Source organism: Ascaphus truei, chromosome 8 (assembly GCF_040206685.1).
Source record: "Ascaphus truei isolate aAscTru1 chromosome 8, aAscTru1.hap1, whole genome shotgun sequence".
In the NCBI taxonomy this organism is placed as follows: domain Eukaryota; kingdom Metazoa; phylum Chordata; class Amphibia; order Anura; family Ascaphidae; genus Ascaphus; species Ascaphus truei.
In genome coordinates this window covers 71,467,034-71,490,550 of record NC_134490.1, presented here as the reverse complement: position 1 = coordinate 71,490,550, position 23,517 = coordinate 71,467,034, and the positions used below count along the sequence as shown (strand labels likewise).

General features: G+C 44.1%; 1 protein-coding gene across 2 annotated transcripts in view; it reads left to right on the top strand.

Moving 5' to 3' along the window:
• Window positions 1-23,517, top strand: part of LOC142501946 (alpha-2-macroglobulin-like protein 1) — a 64,951-nt gene that overhangs the window by 26,914 nt on the left and 14,520 nt on the right. For both annotated transcript variants that reach the window (XM_075612574.1, XM_075612572.1), the window contains exons 17-29: window positions 785-869; window positions 1,710-1,851; window positions 6,845-7,070; window positions 8,568-8,694; window positions 15,349-15,470; window positions 16,759-16,810; window positions 17,080-17,154; window positions 18,605-18,781; window positions 19,067-19,148; window positions 19,433-19,589; window positions 21,787-21,861; window positions 22,250-22,412; window positions 23,116-23,327. In XM_075612574.1, coding sequence (XP_075468689.1) covers window positions 785-869; window positions 1,710-1,851; window positions 6,845-7,070; window positions 8,568-8,694; window positions 15,349-15,470; window positions 16,759-16,810; window positions 17,080-17,154; window positions 18,605-18,781; window positions 19,067-19,148; window positions 19,433-19,589; window positions 21,787-21,861; window positions 22,250-22,412; window positions 23,116-23,327 — 1,695 coding nt within the window. The remainder of the gene's footprint in view (window positions 1-784; window positions 870-1,709; window positions 1,852-6,844; window positions 7,071-8,567; window positions 8,695-15,348; window positions 15,471-16,758; window positions 16,811-17,079; window positions 17,155-18,604; window positions 18,782-19,066; window positions 19,149-19,432; window positions 19,590-21,786; window positions 21,862-22,249; window positions 22,413-23,115; window positions 23,328-23,517) is intronic.

Here is a 23,517-nt window from a genome sequence, read left to right as displayed (position 1 = left end):
AGGAACCCCAAGTGAAATTCTGAGGAACCCCCAGCCCTCTCTAATAGCAACTCTGATCAGATGCATTGTACATTCTTCTGTATTTGATGCAATTTTCAAATGACCAGAAAATTGCAGGGTACCCTTTTGGGATGCCTGGGGAACCCAACGGTTAAAAAAACACCGAGCTACACAATGGCTGGGAACTTCATTCATTCCCAACTTTGCTAAATATAGAATTAATGGATGTTGCTGCTAATTGCTTGATGAATTCTGTCCCATTTCAATTTAGAGTTACCAATAAGCTAATTTTTGTAAGCGATCTCTTTTCAATATGTATGCATTGCCTAATTTCCAACACTTTCAACGTGAGAACGTGTCCAGCAATTTTGGAACATACGTAATATTTTTTATGAAGTGTCAAAAATTGCCTAATTTTCATTTGCCAGAGAGTGGTTGGCACACCTCTAGCACTGAATAGCTGCAAAGTGTATTACTGGGTGATTAAGGAGATAAGTGTAGGAATACGAACGTAGTATTGCTTGGAACATTGCGAGGTATTGCTGGATAAAGGTACGGGCGTGACTCAGCTAAGTGTTTCTGGGATTGAGACTAAATAGACAGATCATACACAGAGTAGATTAGGGCGATAGTCAAATGTAATGTTCACCAATAGAAAGGAGTACCACATTTTTTTTATCCACTTACTTAATTGTCCCTATATAGACCAGCACCTCTGCGATAGTTCAGTGAATGTTTCTGTCCCTTTGGTCTGTACAAGTAATTATTTCATCTCATAACACAGGACTCGGGGATGAAAGTTCTTACCAACTGGAGAATCAGGGAGCCAGTGGAATGTTATCCTACGTTACTACTGCCCATAAATACAGGTGAGCTCTGTCATTTCCATCACATGCATTGAAAACACGTGTCCTACCACTTAATATGAGCACCTCCATCAGGGACTTCACCCTTATGCCCATGTTATAAACAAAGAAGGTAAACTGCCCTGCTATTACAGGCGCATGCTCTGTCCATGCATACTGTACATACAATGCTCGGTACCAGCAACAGATGCCACTACTCTCAGATGAGACCAGGTCAGCCCATGTTTTCCTGTAACTCCAGTAGGGATGATCCGGGACTCGGTCAAGTGTCAGAAAGGTAGAGAAAAAGACAATAACAGTTCGTATCGGCTGATATTAGGTGAACATCTCACCTTAGCACTGAGTAACATCTCAAGCGCTGAGTCTATCTCCAGTCAGAGGGACTATGCCTCCTGTATGTTGCCTCACTTTCTGTAAATACTGTCAGTTTCTTCTTAGGTTATGAATATGAATAAGTTTACAGGCACCAATCATTTTTCACAAACGTTAATAGGTATGGCTGAGAGAGTAGCTTAATTGTAATGTCCCTGTCTTTCAAGCAGGGACATCTGGTTCAAACCCCAGTACCAGCTCTGCTTGTGAACTTTATATCACTGTTTACATCAGTGCTATGTACAAAATAAATTATTATAATTATTATTATTATTAGTAGTAGTAGTAGTAAAGATGACAGACACCATTTAAAAAATAAATAAAGGTGAAGAGAGTCATTCCTCCCTAGTATATGACTGTTCTGGTATATAATTATAAACTGGGCCAATATACATAAGACTTTATAAGGTAAAAATAAGGTGCAGTACTCATTCAATACCATCTCAAAATCCGCTTGTTGTCTTTTTACAGTAGTTGTCATTCCGGAGAAGGTGGACTTTTCAAATGGAACACTACATTTTATTACACTACAATCAGGACAGGCAGTAAAGCCACCACCCCGACTCCGAAAAAAATTCCCTGAGACCTGGATGTTTGACTTACTGGCAATGGGGTAAGTGTCCTTTCTCCTGTTTCTGTGATATTTCCTCTGCTCGCTGCTCTGTCCACGTTCTGTGCAATAACAAAACCAATTCCATCTTTTTCTCTCTCTTCTTGGTAATCTCCACTGTCTTCCAGGAGTCCTTCACCCCACAGGTACCGATGTGCAACCGATCAGTTGTTGCTGGACTCAGTATAGTCATACAGGGCAATTTACATACATGTGTGTGTGTGTGTGTGTATATGTATATAACAAAAAACTAATTGAAAGTAGCAATGGCCAAATGTGCTTGAAAAATGAAGCGAACTGATTTGTGTATTTATATATGCGCTGTGTAGAAAGTGACATAAATAACAATAGTGCTATAATAACAACAATATCAATATACATGTTCAAACCAATCCCAGTGAAGATGTGATAAGAGAAGTCCAGTTCCGGAAAACAGTTCTATGGAGGAGGCTGTAGCTTCTACTGTATGTGATCTAGCCTGATCACATGGATACCTACAAAGAAAAAAGAAAGAGAAGCGCCAGCTCCATAGCATAATACTGGATGCAGATTTATTGTAAAAGAGTCGCAAGGACATGCACTCACATAGGGAAATGCAAAGCACTCATTTGAGAGCAGCTGTAAGCAGACGTCACCAACTGGAGGACGAGTCAGGTAATGAATCACAAACAATGTTGTGCTGAATCAAACTGGAGAAGCCTTGAGGCGTGTGCAGCTCTGATAACCAGGGTCCACAGCAAGGCTCCACGATCTCCCCGATGCCAGCGATGATTATTTTGCCTCACTGGCGTCGCATATACACCGCGGCTGATCTCAGAGATTGAAGCACCTCACAGCAAACTCTCCGTTCCTCCTTGCTGAGCGTTACTATGTCACAATGTCCTGACGCGTTTCGTCACGTGTGTGACTTCCTCATGTGTAGTCAAGCAGGGTCCAAAGTCTAGCCGGGTCGATACACAGGGAGGCAAGAAGCAAGAAAAGAAAAGCACAAGGCCCAAGGCGGAGACGTGGGAACATATGTCTACCAATAACTATGCTCAGCCAAAGAGGAAGTGACAGAGCTGAGCATATATGGAGACATGAGTCCAATGAGAGAAGGGGGTGGAGCGGAAGAGCGGCCTCTGCGGAGGCAGGGATAGGCTGTGAGAAACAGGAGACAGGTGAGGGCAATACTAGAGTTTATGCGCAGCTGGGGAGCAGTGCACAAGTGGAGGGGCGGAGCCAAGCTCCGTAGGAACTATGAAAGCCCTGCGTGGGCGCGCACACTCTGTAAGGTGCGCAGGAGGCTGTTCAGCAGGAGGCAAGGAGGAAGCACGCCGCGGGGGACGCGCTCTTGGATCACTTGCAGCGGGATGCAATTGCCGCAAGGGGCTTGTTCCCCGATTCCTTACAACCATCATTCGGTATGTTGGTATATAAACATTTCATCCTTAGGGACAAGAATATCAACACATGGAATGATAGGGCATGCACCTAATTTAAGCAACACGTCATAGGTGTCCTTTAAATGTGCCAGAGTTTCATTTCTGAAGGAAACTATCTACAAATTGAGCCAATGGCTGTGCAATACAATTGGTATCTGCAATTATTGGCTGCCCAGGTGGGCTGATAAGCGTTTTGTGCACTTGAGGTAATAAATATAGTGCTGGCCTAAACAGGCTCTTTTTTGTTTAAGAAAACGAGCTACATGCCTGTCAATCCACGTGAGATCCTCAGCTTCTTCAGCTATCACATCGACCTCCCAAATTGGAATACTAGTGAGAGGTCGTTAAGATCTGCCTCTGGGCAGGCGTAATGCCTCTATTTGGCAATCGCTAAAATACACTGAGGAAGCCAAATACATAGACTATCCGATGTAAACTCCCCAGGGGCCGGGCGGGGAGCATTACACATGTACAGTAAATGTAATTCAATTTCTTTGCACTTTAGATATTTTATATCCTTAAGTGTATCATGAGGAGTGTCCAGACTAAAAGCGTCCTGTGGTGTGGCTTTCATAACGGTTCCATCAATGCCCCGCTCATTAAGTGAATGTCTCCTCCTTGAGAAAAATAGCCTGTGATTGGCTAAAACTGCGGTATTTAGTCATGTGGATACTGTTCCCGATATGGATGTATTGCACCATAACAAAAACAATTTTGGCGACTATACCAGATTTTTGGCTTACCGGAGCTTAATGTATCTAGCCCTATGTATTATAGATGTATTCCAGTGCAAAGTCGTTATTTTGACGCAACTCGCGCCAAAATTGACATGCGCCAGGGAGCACCTGTGTATTAATCTAAGTTGTAGCATTTTTGGGGACGTCTGCATCTTTCTGCATCAAGATGAGGGATTTATGGAGAAAGTGGGAGGAGTTAGGGTCTGGTGACATTTGCATATTGGTGCAGGTCTAGGTATTAAAAATGTGTGGTTTTCTCCGTATTTTTTTAGCGCAGAATTCTAGCACACGCCAAATTCTAAAACAGTAGAATTACACTTCATAAATGTTGCATTTCAGATAGAAAAAAAATCAATTTGACACATCAGGGGCCGATACAATTTTTGGGGGTATTTTCAGAGGGGGGGTGGGGGTGGAGAGCGGTATTTTTATGGTGCAAGTCATCAACTTTGTACCACTGAAAATAATGATTTTTTTTACCATGGCTGATAAAAATATTGAGTGGAAACCACATGACTAAATACCGCAAATGTTGTCACTTTGCCAGTCATCAACTCCCGATAATTATCAAGATCACCTAACACCAAGAATACATCATCTATGTTATCACCTACTCCAGGCTGCTGTTACGTCTGTCTTGCCTATGTATATAATGGTCAATATATCTATTGCATACATAGGCAAGATAACCTAAACCAACATGAAATAGGTGATAACATATTAACTAGAACACATTTACCTTCATATGGGATTCCATGACTAGCTGACCCCTAAGGGCTAGAAAAGATGTTAATATTAACCAGGAAGACCAGTTCCTGACCCCCTTGGCTACCTTAGTAACTAATAAAGCATTGTCATGTAATGCTTTACTAACCGCTAAGGCAAACCAGGGGTTAAAACCTACCATCACCCACTGGGGGGCCTAACCACCCTCCCCAGGGCAACTACCCCCCAAACAATCTAACCGCCTGACCCCACTCTTGAGTAGTGGCCAAACTCCCTATTAGCCAAATGTGGCTAATAGGGCTTTTGACCACTAAAAATAAAAATAAAACCTTACATTAATTAAAAAAGAAACAGATTACAATTACAAATACTAAGTAGAAATATTAATTTAAAAACATTATTTACATAGCCACAGTGACAATCAATGGTTTATACCTGTAAGAACATTTGCTTACTTACCCTATCGCGGAAGAAGGTCCCCATAATCTTAAAGGCTGTAGCCCCCTGGAAATTAATCCCGACCATAAAAAAAGCCATAAAAAATAATCCAAGGCCTGATAGTTTAAAAATAAAAAATATAAAACAAATCCAACACCCGATGTCCTAAACAAAAAACATTAAAATAACATAAAAAGTAATTCAAGGCCAATGGCCTATTTGTAATCCAAGGCCATCTGTGGTCATCCGTGGCCTGTGATGTGGGATCCTCAATGAAAGTTGCTTAAAGAATCTTCATCTATGAGTATTTTCTTCTTTATTTGCTTGTTTTCTTCAGTCCTCTTCTTCTGTATTCTTCAGCCACTGGATGAACTTACTATCTTCTGCGAGGGCCCATATCGCAGAAGACTTGTAATGGGGCCACATGGTACTTTACATCAACCAATACCTTGCTTGGTATACCATGTGGTTCCCTCCTTTTAAGATTACACCAGGGATTTTTCCAACCAAGGGGGGAGCTTGGCAATGCATTACTAGTTTAGGTAGTGTCATTTTAGTAATATTAAGCCCTTTGATATCTGTGGTATAACATGATAGGCACAGGCATCAAACATATTAATGTAATTTCTACCATGGGGTTCTGTATTAATTGATATTACAGAACCCTATGGTAGAAATGTTAAGCATACGATCACAATCTGGTAATTAATGCGGTATTAACACATTGTGTTAATTATCACATCAATTCACAACATGTGTTATTGCACCCTGCAAATTATTAATGCAATCTTGATGATGTCAGTGATAAAATTGTGGTAATAAGACCCGGTATTTTATTTTTTACTGGGAGCGTTGCCCAAAGGCGTACAGCCTGATTGGGCTCCCTAAGAACTGCTCCCCTCTGCGCAGGACCAGCGTGCTAAGAGTTAACATTTGCTTGTACTTTGTGGAACGTCAACCCTACTTACTGGAATTTTAATGAGCCAAGAAGACAAAGAATGTTGTATTCACAGCTGCATTGAATCTCAACCACCCCAGTGTACATCTGTGTTGCTCCAAAGGCGGACAGCCTTTGGCGCAGCTAAAGGGTGTGAGCCATTTGCTGCCATTCGCTGATGTTTGGTGATGTTAAAGCTTCTCTATTTCAATCTGAAACTCACAAGCTCTTAATCTCTTATACCCAATTTTCCAACTCTAGCTATCCATGAAATGTCATTGAATTGACTGTATAACCTCTGTTCTTTTAATGTAACAATGTAACATTAATGTAACAATGTATTTTTATAACTCTGTGCCCAGTACATACCTGAAAACAAGAGGTAACTCTCAATGTATTACTTCCTGGTAAAACATTTTTTATAAATAAATATTAAGTTTGATTATCTAGGCCACAAAGCCCATAGCCTCCCTAGTTACTGTCAATGGTGGGAAAATCAACTACAGTATGTGTGCTATACCCTGACATTTGGTCTTCAACTGGATTCCTTTATTTCAAGAATTGTACACTAGACCACTTTGTTCTATTAGGACGTTGTGCCAGTCGGGGTTCCAGAACAGAGAAAAGCCTTAGCCTTTTATACTTAAATGCTTTCATCAGGTTTTCTTTTCTCTCTCCCTTTTTGTCTCCATCATTACGATATCTCCCTTTGTCATCTTTCCCTTTATTTGCAGCTCTTCTAATCAGGTAGACAAGCGGATAACTGCCCCAGATACCATCACGGAGTGGCACGCAGATGCCTTGTGCACAGGGGGAGGGGGTCTGGGCTTCTCCCCCCCAGCTTCTCTGATAGTCTTCCAACCGTTCTTTATAGACGTGATTTTGCCATACTCTGTTGTACGAGGGGAGACTTGCAATCTCAAGGCGACCGTCTTCAACTACATGAAGCAGTGCATAAAGGTAAGAGTGCAGGAGTATGTCTAACTCTATCCATATCTGTCAACATCTTTCTTTCTTTTACCATCCATCCTTCCCCTGTCTCAATGTTTCTCTTTCCTGTAACATACAGAGAATGGGTTTGTGAGATCGTTTCTTATAACTGTATAAACTCCATACCTTGTTACACACTTAGGCTGAGTCCATAGGGACTTCAGCCATGCGGAGGTGCGCGGAGGCTGCGGGAAAGCGGGTGCTTTCCCTGGCCTTAGAGCGCCCACGTCTGGGGGTGTGTCTGGGGGCGGGCCAGTGATGTCACTGAACTGGTTCGCCCTCATTGGGTGAACCGCTCACGTAACCGCCCTCCGCTCCCCTCAGCGTGCAAATGTAAATCTCACTGTCTCCTCTGCACGCCTGCGCAAGCGTTCGCGAGCCCCTGCTAAAGCCGCTCTCATTGCGGCTGCAGGTGCTCACCGGTAAGCGTGAGCTCAGCGGGGAAGCGCTGACCATGCCCTCGGCCTTAGTCTGCTTCATTACAATGTTCTCTCTCTCCTACCCATTCCATCAATGTGACTTTTAGCTCATATAAGGAGTTTATAATGTTACGTGGTGATAACTTCCAAGTATGCAGAATAAGAAAGAGGACCACTTTCAGTTTTGTATGAGTTTTCAATAAATGACTTGTGCTACCGATGTACTTAATAATAACATAAGACCTGATGCTACCGGATCCGATCACATAGACTATCAGTTCAGTGTCCTTTTCAATAGAGACCATTAGTGTTGAATTCTGGGGAGGTTAAGACCAGGGAACCTATATTAAAATGCCCCTTCCCTGCTTCTGGCTTTAGGAGGGATACATAGGGGCTTATTCTGAAAGTTGCGATAGATTAGATCCAGCACAATCGCACAGAAAGCTCTTGAAACAATGGTGTTTTCCATGTGATAGCACTGGATTGGAGCTCTCGCAGCTTACAGAGGAAGCCCCCATAGACTTTTAAGTGTCCAGGTAATTAAGCCATCTTTGGACCTGCCATCCATAAATACATCTTATTTATTTTCAAACTGATTGGTACAATTTGTAGTTGCATTGTTAAGTGATGATGAGATCTACATGGGTGTAAGCAGAGAAAAATAATTGTGTATTACATTTTATTTACTGTACACTACCTGATCATTTCGGTGGATCCTTATGGTGTGTGAATTAGTGATTGAGTGTTATTCTGCCATTACGGATTTATATATCCGCTCAACCTTTTCCCAATCTAGATTGGGATAATATTTGTTGCTCTCAGTTTAGGGGGTCAGGGTTGATTAAAAAGATGGTTTATGTGAATGGAAGAGGTTAATGAAATGATGATCTGCAGCCTTCCAGCAGGGAAGAGGTTAACACAATCATACTGGACTGGACTGGACAATATGCCTGTTGCTATCTGAGAAGGAGCTTACAAGAGGCTAAGAACACCCCCTTCCCATGCTTCCCAGCTCTACCGCTGACTTTACCTTTGTGCTCTGCTCCAGGTTCAAGTGAGTCTGTTCCAGTCTACGGACTTTGTGCTTCTACCATGTGCAGAATGTACCTACAGCTTCTGTCTGTGCAGTGACCCCTCCTACACCTTCACCTGGGCCATCAGACCAATAGAACTGGGTATGTAGATTGTAAGAGACAGGGGGAGATGTGTACCAAAAAGAGTGCCAATTGCACTAAACACAGAGCACCTGCATCAATTTATGAACAACGGCATATGTATGGAGATCTCTTTGGAGCAGGGGCTAACCCCACCAAACCCTGGCATATTTATATGGCGCAATGACAGATAAACTGCAGTTATAGGCAGACCTCTGGACACGTTTCATTATAATATTGCTTTGACTCTCTACTCCCCTAACTCCTATAACTTCTCCCCAAAGTGCTTATGGAGCTAGTGGAGAAGCACTTTGATACATTGGTGTTTGAGTCACACAGAGTAAAAAATTAAGCTATTTGCGCTGGTTTTGGAGCAATGCGACAAAACAGAGCATCACACAGACATGCATGGAGTTACTGCAGAGCATCACACAGACATATGCATGGAGTTATTACTGCAGAGCATCACACAGACATATGCATGGAGTTATTACTGCAGAGCATCTCACAGACATATATGCATGAAGTTATTACTGCAGAGAATCACACAGACATATGCATGGAGTTACTGCAAAGCATCACACAGACATATACATGGAGTTATTACTGCAGAGCATCACACAGACATATACATGGAGTTATTACTGCAGAGCATCACACAGACATATACATGGAGTTATTACTGCAGAGCATCACGCAGACATATACATGGAGTTATTACTGCAGAGCATCACACAGACATATGCATGGAGTTATTACTGCAGAGCATCACACAGACATATGCATGGAGTTATTACTGCAGAGCATCACACAGACATATGCATGGAGTTATTACTGCAGAGCATCACACAGACATATGCATGGAGTTACTGCAGAGCATCACATAGACATATGCATGGAGTTATTACTGCAGAGCATCACACAGACATATGCATGGAGTTACTGCAAAGCATCACACAGACATACATGGAGTTATTACTGCAGAGCATCACGCAGACATATACATGGAGTTATTACTGCAGAGCATCACACAGACATATACATGGAGTTATTACTGCAGAGCATCACACAGACATATACATGGAGTTATTAATGCAGAGCATCACGCAGACATATGCATGGAGTTATTACTGCAGAGCATCACGCAGACATATGCATGGAGTTATTACTGCAGAGCATCACGCAGACATATGCATAGAGTTATTACTGCAGAGCATCACGCAGACATATGCATGGAGTTATTACTGCAGAGCATCACACAGACATATGCATAGAGTTATTACTGCAGAGCATCACGCAGACATATGCATGGAGTTATTACTGCAGAGCATCACACAGACATATGCATGGAGTTATTACTGCAGAGCATCACACAGACATATACATGGAGTTATTACTGCAGAGCATCACACAGACATATACATGGAGTTATTACTGCAGAGCATCACACAGACATATGCATGGAGTTATTACTGCAGAGCATCACACAGACATATACATGGAGTTATTACTGCAGAGCATCACACAGACATATACATGGAGTTATTACTGCAGAGCATCACATAGACATATGCATGGAGTTATTACTGCAGAGCATCACACAGACATATGCATGGGCTTAAAACGCTGCATATTATCATACAGACAGAAACATTAAAATGACAATGCAGAACATAACACAGACAGATATTGTCACAGAGACAGCCCATTGATTGGGTGAGTATTGCACAGACATACAGTACTGTATATGCAGATACTTTAAATGAATGTGGGTATGGCACTGTAGATGTATGTGATTAGTTCAGACAGGTCATGGGTTTATAAATTATATAGTCAGGTATGCGCATATAGATCATTACTAGATCAGGGATGACCAACGCCAGTCATCAAGGGCCACCAACAGGTCAGGTTTTAAAGATATTTCTGCATCAGCACAGGTGGCTCAGTCAAAATGACTGAGCCACTGATTGAGCCACCTGTGCTGAAGCAGGGATATCCTGAAAACGAGACCTGGTGGTGACCCTTGAGGACTGGGGTTGGCCCCCTCTGCTGTAAGCAGTCTCTCCAATTCTTTCTATTCCTGGTTTATCACACACACTGACGCATGGAGAACTGATTCTGCCTCCTGGTATTTGCCTGATTTTAGATTGAGGTAGAAAATAAGTGAAGGGAAGAATGGTTCTGCCACTGTCAGCACTTTACTTCCATTGTTTATTTAATGGAGGGCTTTGTCCTGCAGTGAGAGTGTGAGGAGGAGGATGGTCCTGCAGTGAGGGTGTAAGGAGGAGGATGGTCCTGCAGTGAGGGTGTGAGGAGGAGGAGGAGGAGGAGGAGGATGGTCCTGTAGTGAGAGTGTAAGGAGGAGGAGGATGGTCCTGCAGTGAGAGTGTAAGGAGGAGGAGGATGGTCCTGCAGTGAGAGTGTAAGGAGGAGGATTATCCTGCAGTGAGTGCGTAAGGAGGAGGATGATGGTCCTGCAGTGAGAGTGTAAGGAGGAGGATGGTCCTGCAGTGAGAGTGTAAGGAGGAGGAGGATGGTCCTGCAGTGAGAGTGTAAGGAGGAGGATGGTCCTGCAGTGAGAGTGTAAGGAGGAGGATGGTCCTGCAGTGAGAGTGTAAGGAGGAGGCTGGTCCTGCAGTGAGTGCGTAAGGAGGAGGCTGGTCCTGCAGTGAGTGCGTAAGGAGGAGGCTGGTCCTGCAGTGAGAGTGTAAGGAGGAGGATGGTCCTGCAGTGAGAGTGTAAGGAGGAGGATGATCCTGCAGTGAGGGTGTAAGGAGGAGGATGGTCCTGCAGTGAGGGTGTAAGGAGGAGGATGATCCTGCAGTGAGGGTGTAAGGAGGAGGATGGTCCTGCAGTGAGAGTGTAAGGAGCAGGAGGATGGTCCTGCAGTGAGAGTGTAAGGAGGAGGATGGTCCTGCAGTGAGAGTGTAAGGAGGAGGAGGATGGTCCTGCAGTGAGTGCGTAAGGAGGAGGATGGTCCTGCAGTGAGAGTGTAAGGAGGAGGATGGTCCTGAAGTGAGAGTGTAAGGAGGAGGAGGATGGTCCTGCAGTGAGAGTGTAAGGAGGAGGATGGTCCTGCAGTGAGAGTGTAAGGAGGAGGAGGATGGTCCTGCAGTGAGAGTGTAAGAAGGAGGAGGATGGTCCTGCAGTGAGAGTGTAAGGAGGAGGATGGTCCTGCAGTGAGAGTGTAAGGAGGAGGATGGTCCTGCAGTGAGAGTGTAAGGAGGAGGATGATCCTGCAGTGAGAGTGTAAGGAGGAGGATGGTCCTGCAGTGAGAGTGTAAGGAGGAGGATGGTCCTGCAGTGAGAGTGTAAGGAGGAGGATGGTCCTGCAGTGAGAGTGTAAGGAGGAGGATGATGGTCCTGCAGTGAGAGTGTAAGGAGGAGGATGGTCCTGCAGTGAGAGTGTAAGGAGGAGGATGGTCCTGCAGTGAGAGTGTAAGGAGGAGGATGATGGTCCTGCAGTGAGAGTGTAAGGAGGAGGATGGTCCTGCAGTGAGAGTGTAAGGAGGAGGATGGTCCTGCAGTGAGAGTGTAAGGAGGAGGATGATCCTGCAGTGAGAGTGTAAGGAGGAGGATGATGATCCTGCAGTGGGAGTGTAAGGAGGAGGATGATCCTGAAGTGAGAGTGTAAGGAGGAGGATGGTCCTGCAGTGAGAGTGTAAGGAGGAGGATGGTCTTGCAGTGAGAGTGTAAGGAGGAGGATGGTCCTGCAGTGAGAGTGTAAGGAGGAGGATGGTCCTGCAGTGAGAGTGTAAGGAGGAGGATGGTCCTGCCGTGAGAGTGTAAGGAGGAGGATGATCCTGTAGTGAGCGTGTAAGGAGGAGGATGGTCCTGCAGTGAGTGCGTAAGGAGGAGGATGATGATCCTGCAGTGAGAGTGTAAGGAGGAGGATGGTCCTGCAGTGAGTGCGTAAGGAGGAGGATGGTCCTGCAGTGAGAGTGTAAGGAGGAGGATTATCCTGCAGTGAGTGCGTAAGGAGGAGGATGATGGTCCTGCAGTGGGAGTGTAAGGAGGAGGATGATCCTGAAGTGAGAGTGTAAGGAGGAGGAGGATGGTCCTGCAGTGAGAGTGTAAGGAGGAGGATGGTCCTGCAGTGAGAGTGTAAGGAGGAGGATGGTCCTGCAGTGAGAGTGTAAGGAGGAGGATGATCCTGCAGTGAGTGCGTAAGGAGGAGGATGATGATCCTGCAGTGGGAGTGTAAGGAGGAGGATGATCCTGAAGTGAGAGTGTAAGGAGGAGGAGGATGGTCCTGCAGTGAGAGTGTAAGGAGGAGGATGGTCCTGCCGTGAGAGTGTAAGGAGGAGGATGATCCTGTAGTGAGAGTGTAAGGAGGAGGATGGTCCTGCAGTGAGTGCGTAAGGAGGAGGATGATGATCCTGCAGTGAGAGTGTAAGGAGGAGGATGGTCCTGCAGTGTGTGCGTAAGGAGGAGGATGGTCCTGCAGTGAGAGTGTAAGGAGGAGGATTATCCTGCAGTGAGTGCGTAAGGAGGAGGATGATGGTCCTGCAGTGAGAGTGGGAACAGGTGAAAAAGGCAGTGCACTGCCTAAGAAGCAAGAGGAGGCTCATGGTAGCATAAAAAACAATTTAATCCATAATTGATCAGACATAGCCCCCCCATAGCAGCAGCAGATAACACTGTGTGGACTATGTCTGATCAATTATGGATATAAGTGTTTTTTATGCTACCGTGAGCCTCCTCCTGCTTCTTAGGCAGTGCACTGCCTTTTTCACCTGTTCCTGCTGCTTTACTCTGGTGGATTGAACGCCGCTGAATACTGCGTGGGGACAGCACCTGTGGACTTTGGAAGCTAACAGTGAGTTATGCCTGTGGGTTTCTATGCCCTTATCTTTTACTGTATGGGACATTCTATGTACTTTATATTTGTGCTCAGGAGCACTAGGTACTAGTCCCCTATCCCCATTAAGGAATTCATATTACATACAGTGTTTATTGGAGTGGTCCTAACGCAGATTCCTTATACTCTAAAGGGACTTGTTCATGTCTGAAGCACCAGTTTCCTATATATCTGCAGTGAGAGTGTAAGGAGGAGGATGGTCCTGTAGTGAGTGTGTAAGGAGGAGGATTGTCCTGCAGTGAGAGTGTAAGGAGGAGGATGGTCCTGTAGTGAGTGTGTAAGGAGGAGGATTGTCCTGCAGTGAGAGTGTAAGGAATGGGATTGTCCTGCAGTGAGTGAGTAAGGAGGAGGATGGTCCTGTAGTGGGTGCGTATTGAGGAGGATGGTCCTGCAGTGAGTGTGTAAGGAGATGGTTGGTCCTGCAGTGAGTGCATAAGGAGGATGGACCTGCAGTGTGCGTAAGCAGGAGGATGGTCCTGCAGTGAATGTGTAAGAAAAAGGTTAGTCATGCAGTGAGTGTGTAAGAAGAAGGTTAGTCATGCAGTGAGTGTGTAAGGAAGTGGATGGTCCTGCAGTGAGTGTGTAAGGAGGAGGATGGTCCTGCAGTGAGTGCGTATTGAGGAGGATGGTCCTCCAGTGAGTGTGTAAGGAGATGGTTGGTCCTGCAGTGAGTGCATAAGGAGGATGGACCTGCAGTGTGCGTAAGCAGGAGGATGGTCCTGCAGTGAATGTGTAAGAAAAAGGTTAGTCATGCAGTGAGTGTGTAAGAAGAAGGTTAGTCATGCAGTGAGTGTGTAAGGAAGTGGATGGTCCTGCAGTGAGTGTGTAAGGAGGAGGATGGTCCTGCAGTGAGTGCGTATTGAGGAGGATGGTCCTCCAGTGAGTGTATTAGGAGGAGGATGATCCTGCAGTGAATGCGTTTTGAGGAAGATGGTCCTGCAGTGAGTGTAAGGAGGAGGATGGTCCTGCAGTGAGTGTAAGGAGGAGGATGGTCCTGCAGTGAGTGCGTAAGAAGGGGGATGGTGCTGCAGTGAGTGCTTATGGAGGAGGATGCTCCTGCAGTGAGTGCATAAGAAGGAAGATGATCCTGCAGTGAGTGTAAGGAGGAGGATGGTCTTGCAGTGTGTGTAAGGAGGAGGATGGTCCTGCAGTGAGTGCGTATTGAGGAGGATGGTCCTGCAGTGAGTGCGTAAGGAGGAGGATGGTCCTGCAGTGAGTGTGTAAAGAAGAGGATGGTCCTGCAGTGAGTGCGTTAGGGGGAGGATGGTCCTGCAGTGAGTGTAAGGAGGAGGATGGTCCTGCAGTGAGTGTAAGGAGGAAGATGGTCCTGCAGTTAGTGCATAAGAAGGAGGATGGTCCTGCATTGAGTGGTTATGGAGGAGGATGCTCCTGCAGTGAGTGCATACGAAGGAAGATGGTCCTGCAGTGAGTGCGTATTGAGGAGGATGGTCTTGCAGTGAGTGCGTATTGAGGAGGATGGTCCTCCAGTGAGTGTGTTAGGAGTAGGATGTCCTTCAGTGAGTGCGTATTGGGGAGGATGGTCCTGCAGTGAGTGCGTATTGAGGAAGATGGTCCTGCAGTGAGTGTAAGGAGGAGGATGGTCCTGCAGTGAATGTGTAAGGAGTAGGATACTCCTGCAGTGTGTGTATTGAGGAGGATGGTCCTGCAGGGAGTGTTTAAGGGGGAGGCTGGTCCTGCAGTGAGCGTGTAATAGAGAGACTGGCCCTGCTATGACCTGCAGCAATATGATCTCTGTGCAAGTTGACACTTTGCATAGCTATTCCTTAATTATACTATTTTTGTTTTCTCCACAGGGTTAATAGATATCCTCATTACCGCAGAGGCTTTGAACACTAATGATTTGTGTGATGGACAGAAGCCTGTAGTGCCACAAAAGGGACAATCAGACACAGTTCTGAAGCGTCTGCTGGTAGAGGTAATCAAATGTTGTGTTACATCAGGGACCTATCACCAACCCAGTGTGACGGTAGGGGTCACTGGCTGATCTAATAAAGAGAAATCACAGCTATTTCCCCCTAAAATAAAGGTGTAATTTGACTGGCTAAGTAATGTATATTTCAGGCCAATGTATGTAATGTCTGGGGAAGTACATGGAATTTGGGATAGCTGTCCTGGCTTTTACACAATTATCTTATGTCTGTACAGTATGTATGCATGTGTTAGCAATTCTCCCCAGCTAGATAAAGTAGTTTGGTATTGTGTGGTGATGAAATTAACATGTTAGCCCTGCAAATGTAAATTAAATTATGTACCTGTTATTTATATGGAGAAAGACTAGTAATTCGCTCAGTTGAAGCTCTCCATAGAAATAGTTCAGAACAAAGGTAGGGGATTAGTTAAATGAATCAGTTATTAGGTCTGAGCCCCAGGCACTGTTTTCTCTTGGCTGGCTGCCTTTGTTCAATAGCCACCATGGGGTATATAAGGGGTGTTGCTGGACAGTGCATGGGTTATCCCTCAGAGGGAGAGGACCATCTGAGTTACCCCCAGAGGGAGAGACACTCTGGGAGGGAGTGTGGAGATTCCCGCAGAAGTCAATCAGATTTCACCTCTTGGAAGGCGTGTGGAGATATATTTCAGAGGGACTGCTGTGTGCAGAGCTTTGATATCCTGGAGCAGAGAAGAGGACAGGGGAAACCCATTTGAAGTGGGTCCTTGCACCTAGGAAAGGTAGATTTCATCCCCCAGACCTGTGTAAGTGTGTATATTTTTTGTATTTTGTAGTTCTGTGTGTTTGAGGATTTCTCAAAATAAAACCCTCATTTTATTTCACTTACTGTGTTTTGCCCGGTGACTGATATCTTAAATATATATGGTGTTAAAAGTCCTGGTCTACCAGGACACCCAGTCCGCATCTCCGATTGACAGATGACACAGAAGGGTTTATCACCTACCTGGTCAGTCACTCATTCTGGTGAGTGAAATAGCGACATAAACAGCAGAGTCTCATTGAGTCTGTCCTTCACACTGCAAGGTGACACTGAAACAGAAAGAACAGTATCTCCCATTCATGCAGGCTCATTGAATCACTGCACAGGTGACAAAGTGACATAGATTCAGAAGACTCTACCCTTCCCACTGCAGGATGAAACATTAACACAAAAACAGAATGGGCTTATGGCTCATGCAGTCTATCTTGCCGCTGGGTGACAAAGAGAGTTGGAAACTCGTTCTTTTTATCTGATGCCTTTTTCTCTTTGCAGCCGGAAGGAATGAGAGTAGAGAAGACACACAGTTCTCTGCTGTGTGCTTTGGGTATGTCATTCCCTTTATGGAACAATGTATTTTGTTATAAATATCGCTTGAGAAGCCCAAGAGGGATTAGTGCAGACAAGTCTTGGGGTGTTGCAGGGTGGGAGTAACAGTGACAGATGTGTGTGTGTGTGTGTGTGTGTAGGGAAAGTCAGTAGGGGAACACTAAGTGTGTGTTTGTATGGGGCGTCAGTGCAGGAATAGCAGAGGGGGCTTCAGAGCAGGTTTCAGACAGAGCTGTTCTTCTGATATTGGTTTATTCTCTCTTGTAGAATCAGAAGAGATTCACTTGAGTATTCCTGATGACACAGTGGACGGGTCACAGACAGCAGTGGTCACTGTGACAGGTAAGAATAGTCTGCAGTGTTGAGGGACACTATTTGGGATTCCAACAGCTTTCCCGGGGCCGAGGGCATGAGACTCCCCCGGGTATAAAAAGGGATGGAACAGTCTGAATCCGTTCCCCGGATTTTCCTGGATATTTTAGACTAAATCTGCCCCCCCCCACACCCCCCACACTAAAAACTGCCCACTGAGTTGGCAACAAAAAAATCAGAGCTGATTCTAAAATAATTTTTATTAGGTTTGAAGCAGGGGATCTCCGAAGCTCAACCCCATTAATTTCAGCTCCCGGGACCCCCTATTTTCCGAGATACTGACCTCCATAAGGGGTGCCGGTATCTCTCTTCAGTTTCAATGTCCCGATCACGTGGGCCAATAGGAAGCCTATGGAGGGGGGTATCTTGGGACGCAGGGGGCCCCTGGACCTGAAATGAATGGGGCTCAGCTCCGGAAACACCCTGCCTCAAACATATTTAAAAATAAAAAAATATACATCACCTAGTTGACGCTGACATTGGTCCTGTCTTTCCTATGTATATATTGGCCATTATATACATAAGCAAGATAAGCGAAAACAACCTGAAATAGATGATAAAATACATTACAGTACGTATTAACCCCTTAGTAGCAGACAGGTCAACTAGTCATGGGTTTCCATGACTGGATCATCAATAAGGGCCACGAAGGGGTTAATATAAACATAAAACTACACTACCTACCCCACCTACTACCTTAGTGGGTAGTAACTCATTGCCACTGATAATATTCATTTTCATTAAGTTGTTTCAGCGTTTCTTGCATTTTGGAGTAATACATGGTTATCAGAGTCAAGTCAAGACTTTGTGTGTCTGTGTTCGATGTATCAATCCCCAACTACATCTTTGCAAATATATTAAGACTAATTTATCAAAGTCTTATGTATATATATATATATATATATATATATATATATATATATATATATCAATTGAAAAATCAAATGTCACAGAAATAAATCCATGGGTTGCCACCTGCATTAGTATTTCAGCATGGAGCAATTTAAAGGGGAAAATCCTACTGAGGGAAGCTCACAAAAATAATAGTGCTCGTTCCTGGAACAAATGTAAGCATGGTAAAAGCAAAAATGCAGCTCTTTGTTTTTTGGGGGGGAGGAGATATTCAGAGAGTTTTTCTTTGCAATGTGGGCTCTGAATGTTGTTGTACGTGCTGATCACATAATTAGAAATAAAGCCTTTCCCACCTCTACAAACGAGCATTACAATTATTTTACAATGCTTATACTGTAGGTTTCGGATTGTAAAGTAATGATGCATTGACGCAAACAAACGCAGGATGGAAACGGCCCACTTTGAGTCAACTTTGCTCCACATTTGTTTTGCTACTGTACATCACCACCCTGGTGAGGCTGTTCCACCTGCGGTGTCCAGGGTGCTGAAAGGTATTTTTGTCTCTCAGGTGATGTGATGGGGACTCCTCTGAACAACATAGGTGGCTTGCTTAAGATGCCGTCCGGGTGCGGGGAGCAGATAATGATCAACTTCTCTCCCAACATTGCCATTATGGTTTACCTGAAGACCACTGGGCAGCTGACAGATGAGATTGTAGTGAAAGCAAACAGCTATATGATAAGTGGTAAGCACAGGATCTGAGAAGCAGAGGGTTACTGCCTGGAGAGATTTAAGGACTGTGCACTGTCCCAAGGACTACTACAAATGATCTGTAACACATCTCCATCACTGTAATCTTGAATGTCGCATGTTGGCATGGCGTCCCTCTCCCTTTCAGACATTACCCTATGCCACCTCTGAAATCTGTTTCAGGATTTATTTTCAGAGGTGGCAGCCCCGAATTATATAAGGGACACAAACCTATTGTAGAGTGATTAAGTCAAGCAAGAAGTGGTTCTGTTGTCTCCAGGTTACCAGAAGCAGATGGCCAACAAGCACCCAGATGGTTCCTATAGTGCTTTTGGGATAGCTGATGGTTCCGGAAATACATGGTGAGAACTCCAGCACCCTCTAACTATCGACCATATTTCTCTCTTTCCTGCTCCACTTATTTGATCTTTTTTTCTCCTTTTATCCCTTGTTTTCTTTCTCTTTTTAACCCATCTTCTCTGTTTATATCTATTTTATACTCTTTTACTCTATCCTTTCTTCTTCATACCTCACTCATACTTTTTTGCTTTCTCTCCATCACTCTCTTTTCACTAACGTCTTTACATCTCTCCTGCATCCTCTTGTTTTCTCCTCGCTCCATACTCCTTGGACTCTCTCTTTCCAGGCTGACGGCTTTCATAGCTTACAGTTTTCATGAGGCACAAGAATTTATATTCATAGACAGCAAACACATAGCGGATGCTGTGAACTGGCTGAAAGGAAAGCAGCAACCCAATGGCTCGTTCAAGAATGATGGACAACTGTATCACCTTGACCTGCCGGTATTCTGTCGTTATCATCCCACTCAGAAAGATGTTATGTGTCTCTCTTATCACCCTCCTACTAAAATATGTAGAACTTAGATTGGTTTCATATCATGATATGTAAAGATGTAGCAAGACTTATTAATGTTCCCAGTAGTGTCAGGGCAAGCAGCAAACTTCCACCAGCGGGAAGACTTGGTTTTCCACGTACTAGCCTACGAAATGACATCCCACTGTTAGGTGTTTTTTTTATTGCAATTCCAGTATCTGTCCACCAGATGGCACAGTAAATAGCTTTGTCGATGGCCGCGTAGAGACTATTGAATAGCTCAAGTACTTAACAGTATAAATAATACAGTAATTGTCATGAAAGACCAGGACTATCACACGAGGGATCAATTCGCCAGACAGAAAAACAGAGTTTATAATATTAATTTATTGGAAAAAGAAATATCCACAACTATTTACAGTAAAGCAACACACACACACAACTGGTAAACTGGGGTTACCCTATAAACCTGGTTGCAGAGACCTCCCTAAAGATATTTACCCTGTTTTTCCTTCCTGAAGTCCTCTGCAACAGGACTCCAGGCTTGGCACCAGCACTGGAGTGGACACCGCAGTTTCTCCCAGCTGCTTCAACTAAAGATATCTGAGCTCACAGCCAACAGAAACTAGCAGCTAGCTGCGATCTAATCTCACTATCTAGGGGTCTCCTTCCCCCCCATTCCCCCCAGGTGTTTGCAATATGACCCCAGCCCCTGATTTGTGGGGGGAAGTGCAACAACAAACACAGTTACTTGGGAAGATCACAGACGACTTTGCAACAGTCTAAAATGAAAACAAAATGAACCTCTGGTCCCTGAAGTGCTGGAAGCAGGCTGCAGAATACATATAGACATATAACATAATACAGATGTATTACTGACACGTAGGGGTAATGGCGGACTTCACCTTTATTAAACACAGTCACATTTACCCCTATCGTCACAATAATATTGTAGCATTATATGGTTTTTACACACCAATATTTGCTCTGTTATAGGATTCACTCTAAGATCATGCAACTTTTCTTAAGGGAGACCAAAAAGATGTTACGCTGTAAGAACCTTTTTAGGCTCCCCACAAGTTCGCAAAGACAAGGAGCAGAAAGCGCACCGAGAATCAGTTTGCAAATACAGTAGTTGTTTGTAGTTTTTTTTTAAAAAGTCCTCTAAAAGACAACAGCTTATTAAAACATTCAAACAAAAAGTAATAACGAAACTTATAATGTGTATAAAAAGACCATCAGCAGGATGAGATCTTACGTGCTCTCTCCACTGGTCTGTAGCTCAGCCAATAGGAACGCTCGCAGCAACCTCACGTGACCTCTACGCATTTCGCACTTACGTGCTGCATTTCGCACTTACGTGCTTCATTATGTGCTTTACGTAATGAGGTTGTTGATATGTTATATAGCCCCTTTGAGCAAATCACAGTGGTTGCATTGTGATTGTGCCTGTTACTTCAAGGAGCCGACGCTTTTTAAACACCGCTTCCAAATGCAGTCAGCTGATATGCAATGAAGGGCCGACGCATTTAACTTATTTACCCAAGTTCAGGGGAACAGTAAATCTTGCAACATCTGTGTAATGAAGAGTGTCTTAGACTTGATACAATATCATTAAATACAGTAAGAGCGTCTAATAAAATAATATCAATAATTCATTATAGAAAGAGAAAGCCTCTTTCCAATACAATGATCCAGAAGCCCAGTATCTTCTTCATCCTTACTAAGGACAATAACAGGTCTTCTCAACCCATGCATCAAAATTACAACTCAACGTCATAAACGAATAGTGCCTTCCCATGATAACAGTGTATCCCGAGCAGCTTCTCCATACAAAGGTGTATATTCATGATAACTCCATTGTCTAACATGATAATTCTCCCGCTTTCTAACATGCAGAGATCTTAATCAGCTGTTAAAGGGAAGGATACAAAAAAAGCCTTTAAACAGCTACAGTGTGGGTGTATTTATATTCCCACTAGTTGGGGATTTATCAGTTTACTCCTGTTTAAATATGAAAATATCAACAGATTCCTCAGTGGAAACATTTCATTGGCTTTTATCGCTGGGGCAAAAACAAACTGAATGTTGGTATATTTCCTCCAGCATAGTTCAGTCTGCCCCTGTCTCTGTTCTTCCTCCTGATCCCTTTCTCATCTATCTCAGGGTGGGGTGAATGACGAGCTCTCTCTCACAGCATATGTCGTAATAGCACTTCTGAAAATAAGAAACCCAGGATATGTAAGTGTCATCTATTTCTCTTTCTTATGTTCTCAAGCTCTGGATCCTCTACATCTCTGACATTCCCACACACTTAATCAATGACTGTGTGCTTTTTACTTACACACTATGCTGGCACACTTGAATTTTTGTATAGCTCCCTATTTTTCATTACATCTTTCTATACCTCACTCTCACTCCTTCATATCTCTTATAAATACATATTTGCCGTCTCCTCTTCTCTGCCTTTTGTCTTCTGTTCCCATCTCTGACTCCTGTTTTCTTGCTTTTTTGCTTATGCTTTAATTTCCTTGTTTTATTTTCACTATTTGTCTCCTCTTGTCCTTTGTTCCGACTTCCTACTTCTTCTTTGTCTCCTTTCTTGCTCTGTTATTGTCCCCTCTTACAGCAAGAGATAGTAGATAATTCCAAGGCGTACCTTGAAAAGAGCCTGGCTCCAGAAACCAGCATTTACACTAAGGCAATCTGTGCATATGCCTTCACTCTGTCTGGGGACACAGAGAAGAGACAACAACTTCTGGACCAGCTTGACCAACTGGCCATCAAGTCAGGTACGGCAAGCCTTTTCCTTCTCATATCCTTGCAGTGCTGTGTTTTCACTTCGGTTTGATGGATGCTTGGTTACCGAGGATCACATCACACTGCATAACAGGGTGGATTATCTCCTGTTGTCCAGAGATAAATTCTTCTGACATATGCATATTGCTAGAAAATCTGCAACACAAGATAACAATTACATTGAATTTGTCTTTGGAAAGGCTTATCAGTTTAGATCATTTTTGCAAAAATGTCTCAAAAAGCAAAAACAACAAAAACACCAAACCCCATTTGTAACCCTAAATCTTAATGGCGAAAAAACAACAACTTATTTTTGAGATCCCAGTGTGATGAACATGCAATTACATGTATTGAAAGTTCATGAAATAATGGTAATAATTACCAGGCGGTGCTATGGCACAAGACATCTTCTGGTGTTGCAAGATACCTTACGTCTTATGGCTTACAGTAGCACTGCATAATAAATATAAGCCATTAGGTCCAGATAGAGACACTAGCATTTTCAAGACCCGTTATCAAAGATTTGAGTCTTTAAAAATGCAATGAATTTTGAGGAAAATGACCACTGATTGTACTTGCTATCATTGCTGAATTACATCATGAACAACCCACGTTTGCACATCTTTAGGGGTAACCAAACTCATGGGTTCTGCTAAGGCTTCAAAATTCAGGACACTATCTTCTGGTGTCTTCCAGCCAAAAAAATGTACTGGTCGCAGTACCCGGACTTGGAAGATGATACGGTGTGGTCCAACCCGCAGCCAGCATCCGTGGAGACAACATCCTATGTGCTGTTGGCACTGCTCTCACAGTCAGAACCTTCTCCGACAGATCTAGGGAAAGCTGTCCCTGGTGTCCGCTGGCTGACCTCTCAGCAGAAAGCTAATGGAGAATTCTCTAGCACTCAGGTAAGTCCTGGGTCCCACTGCATCCGGCGGCGCGCGCGGCCGCATCACTCACCAGACCTGAGTTCCTTCCGAGCCAGCCCCAGTCCCTCCTCACTGCAAGGCTCGCTGCGCACTGTGACGCGTCAGCCAGCAGGGGATACACGAGGATCGTGATCCCAAGCGGCGACGCGTCACGTGGCCTCGCAGTGAG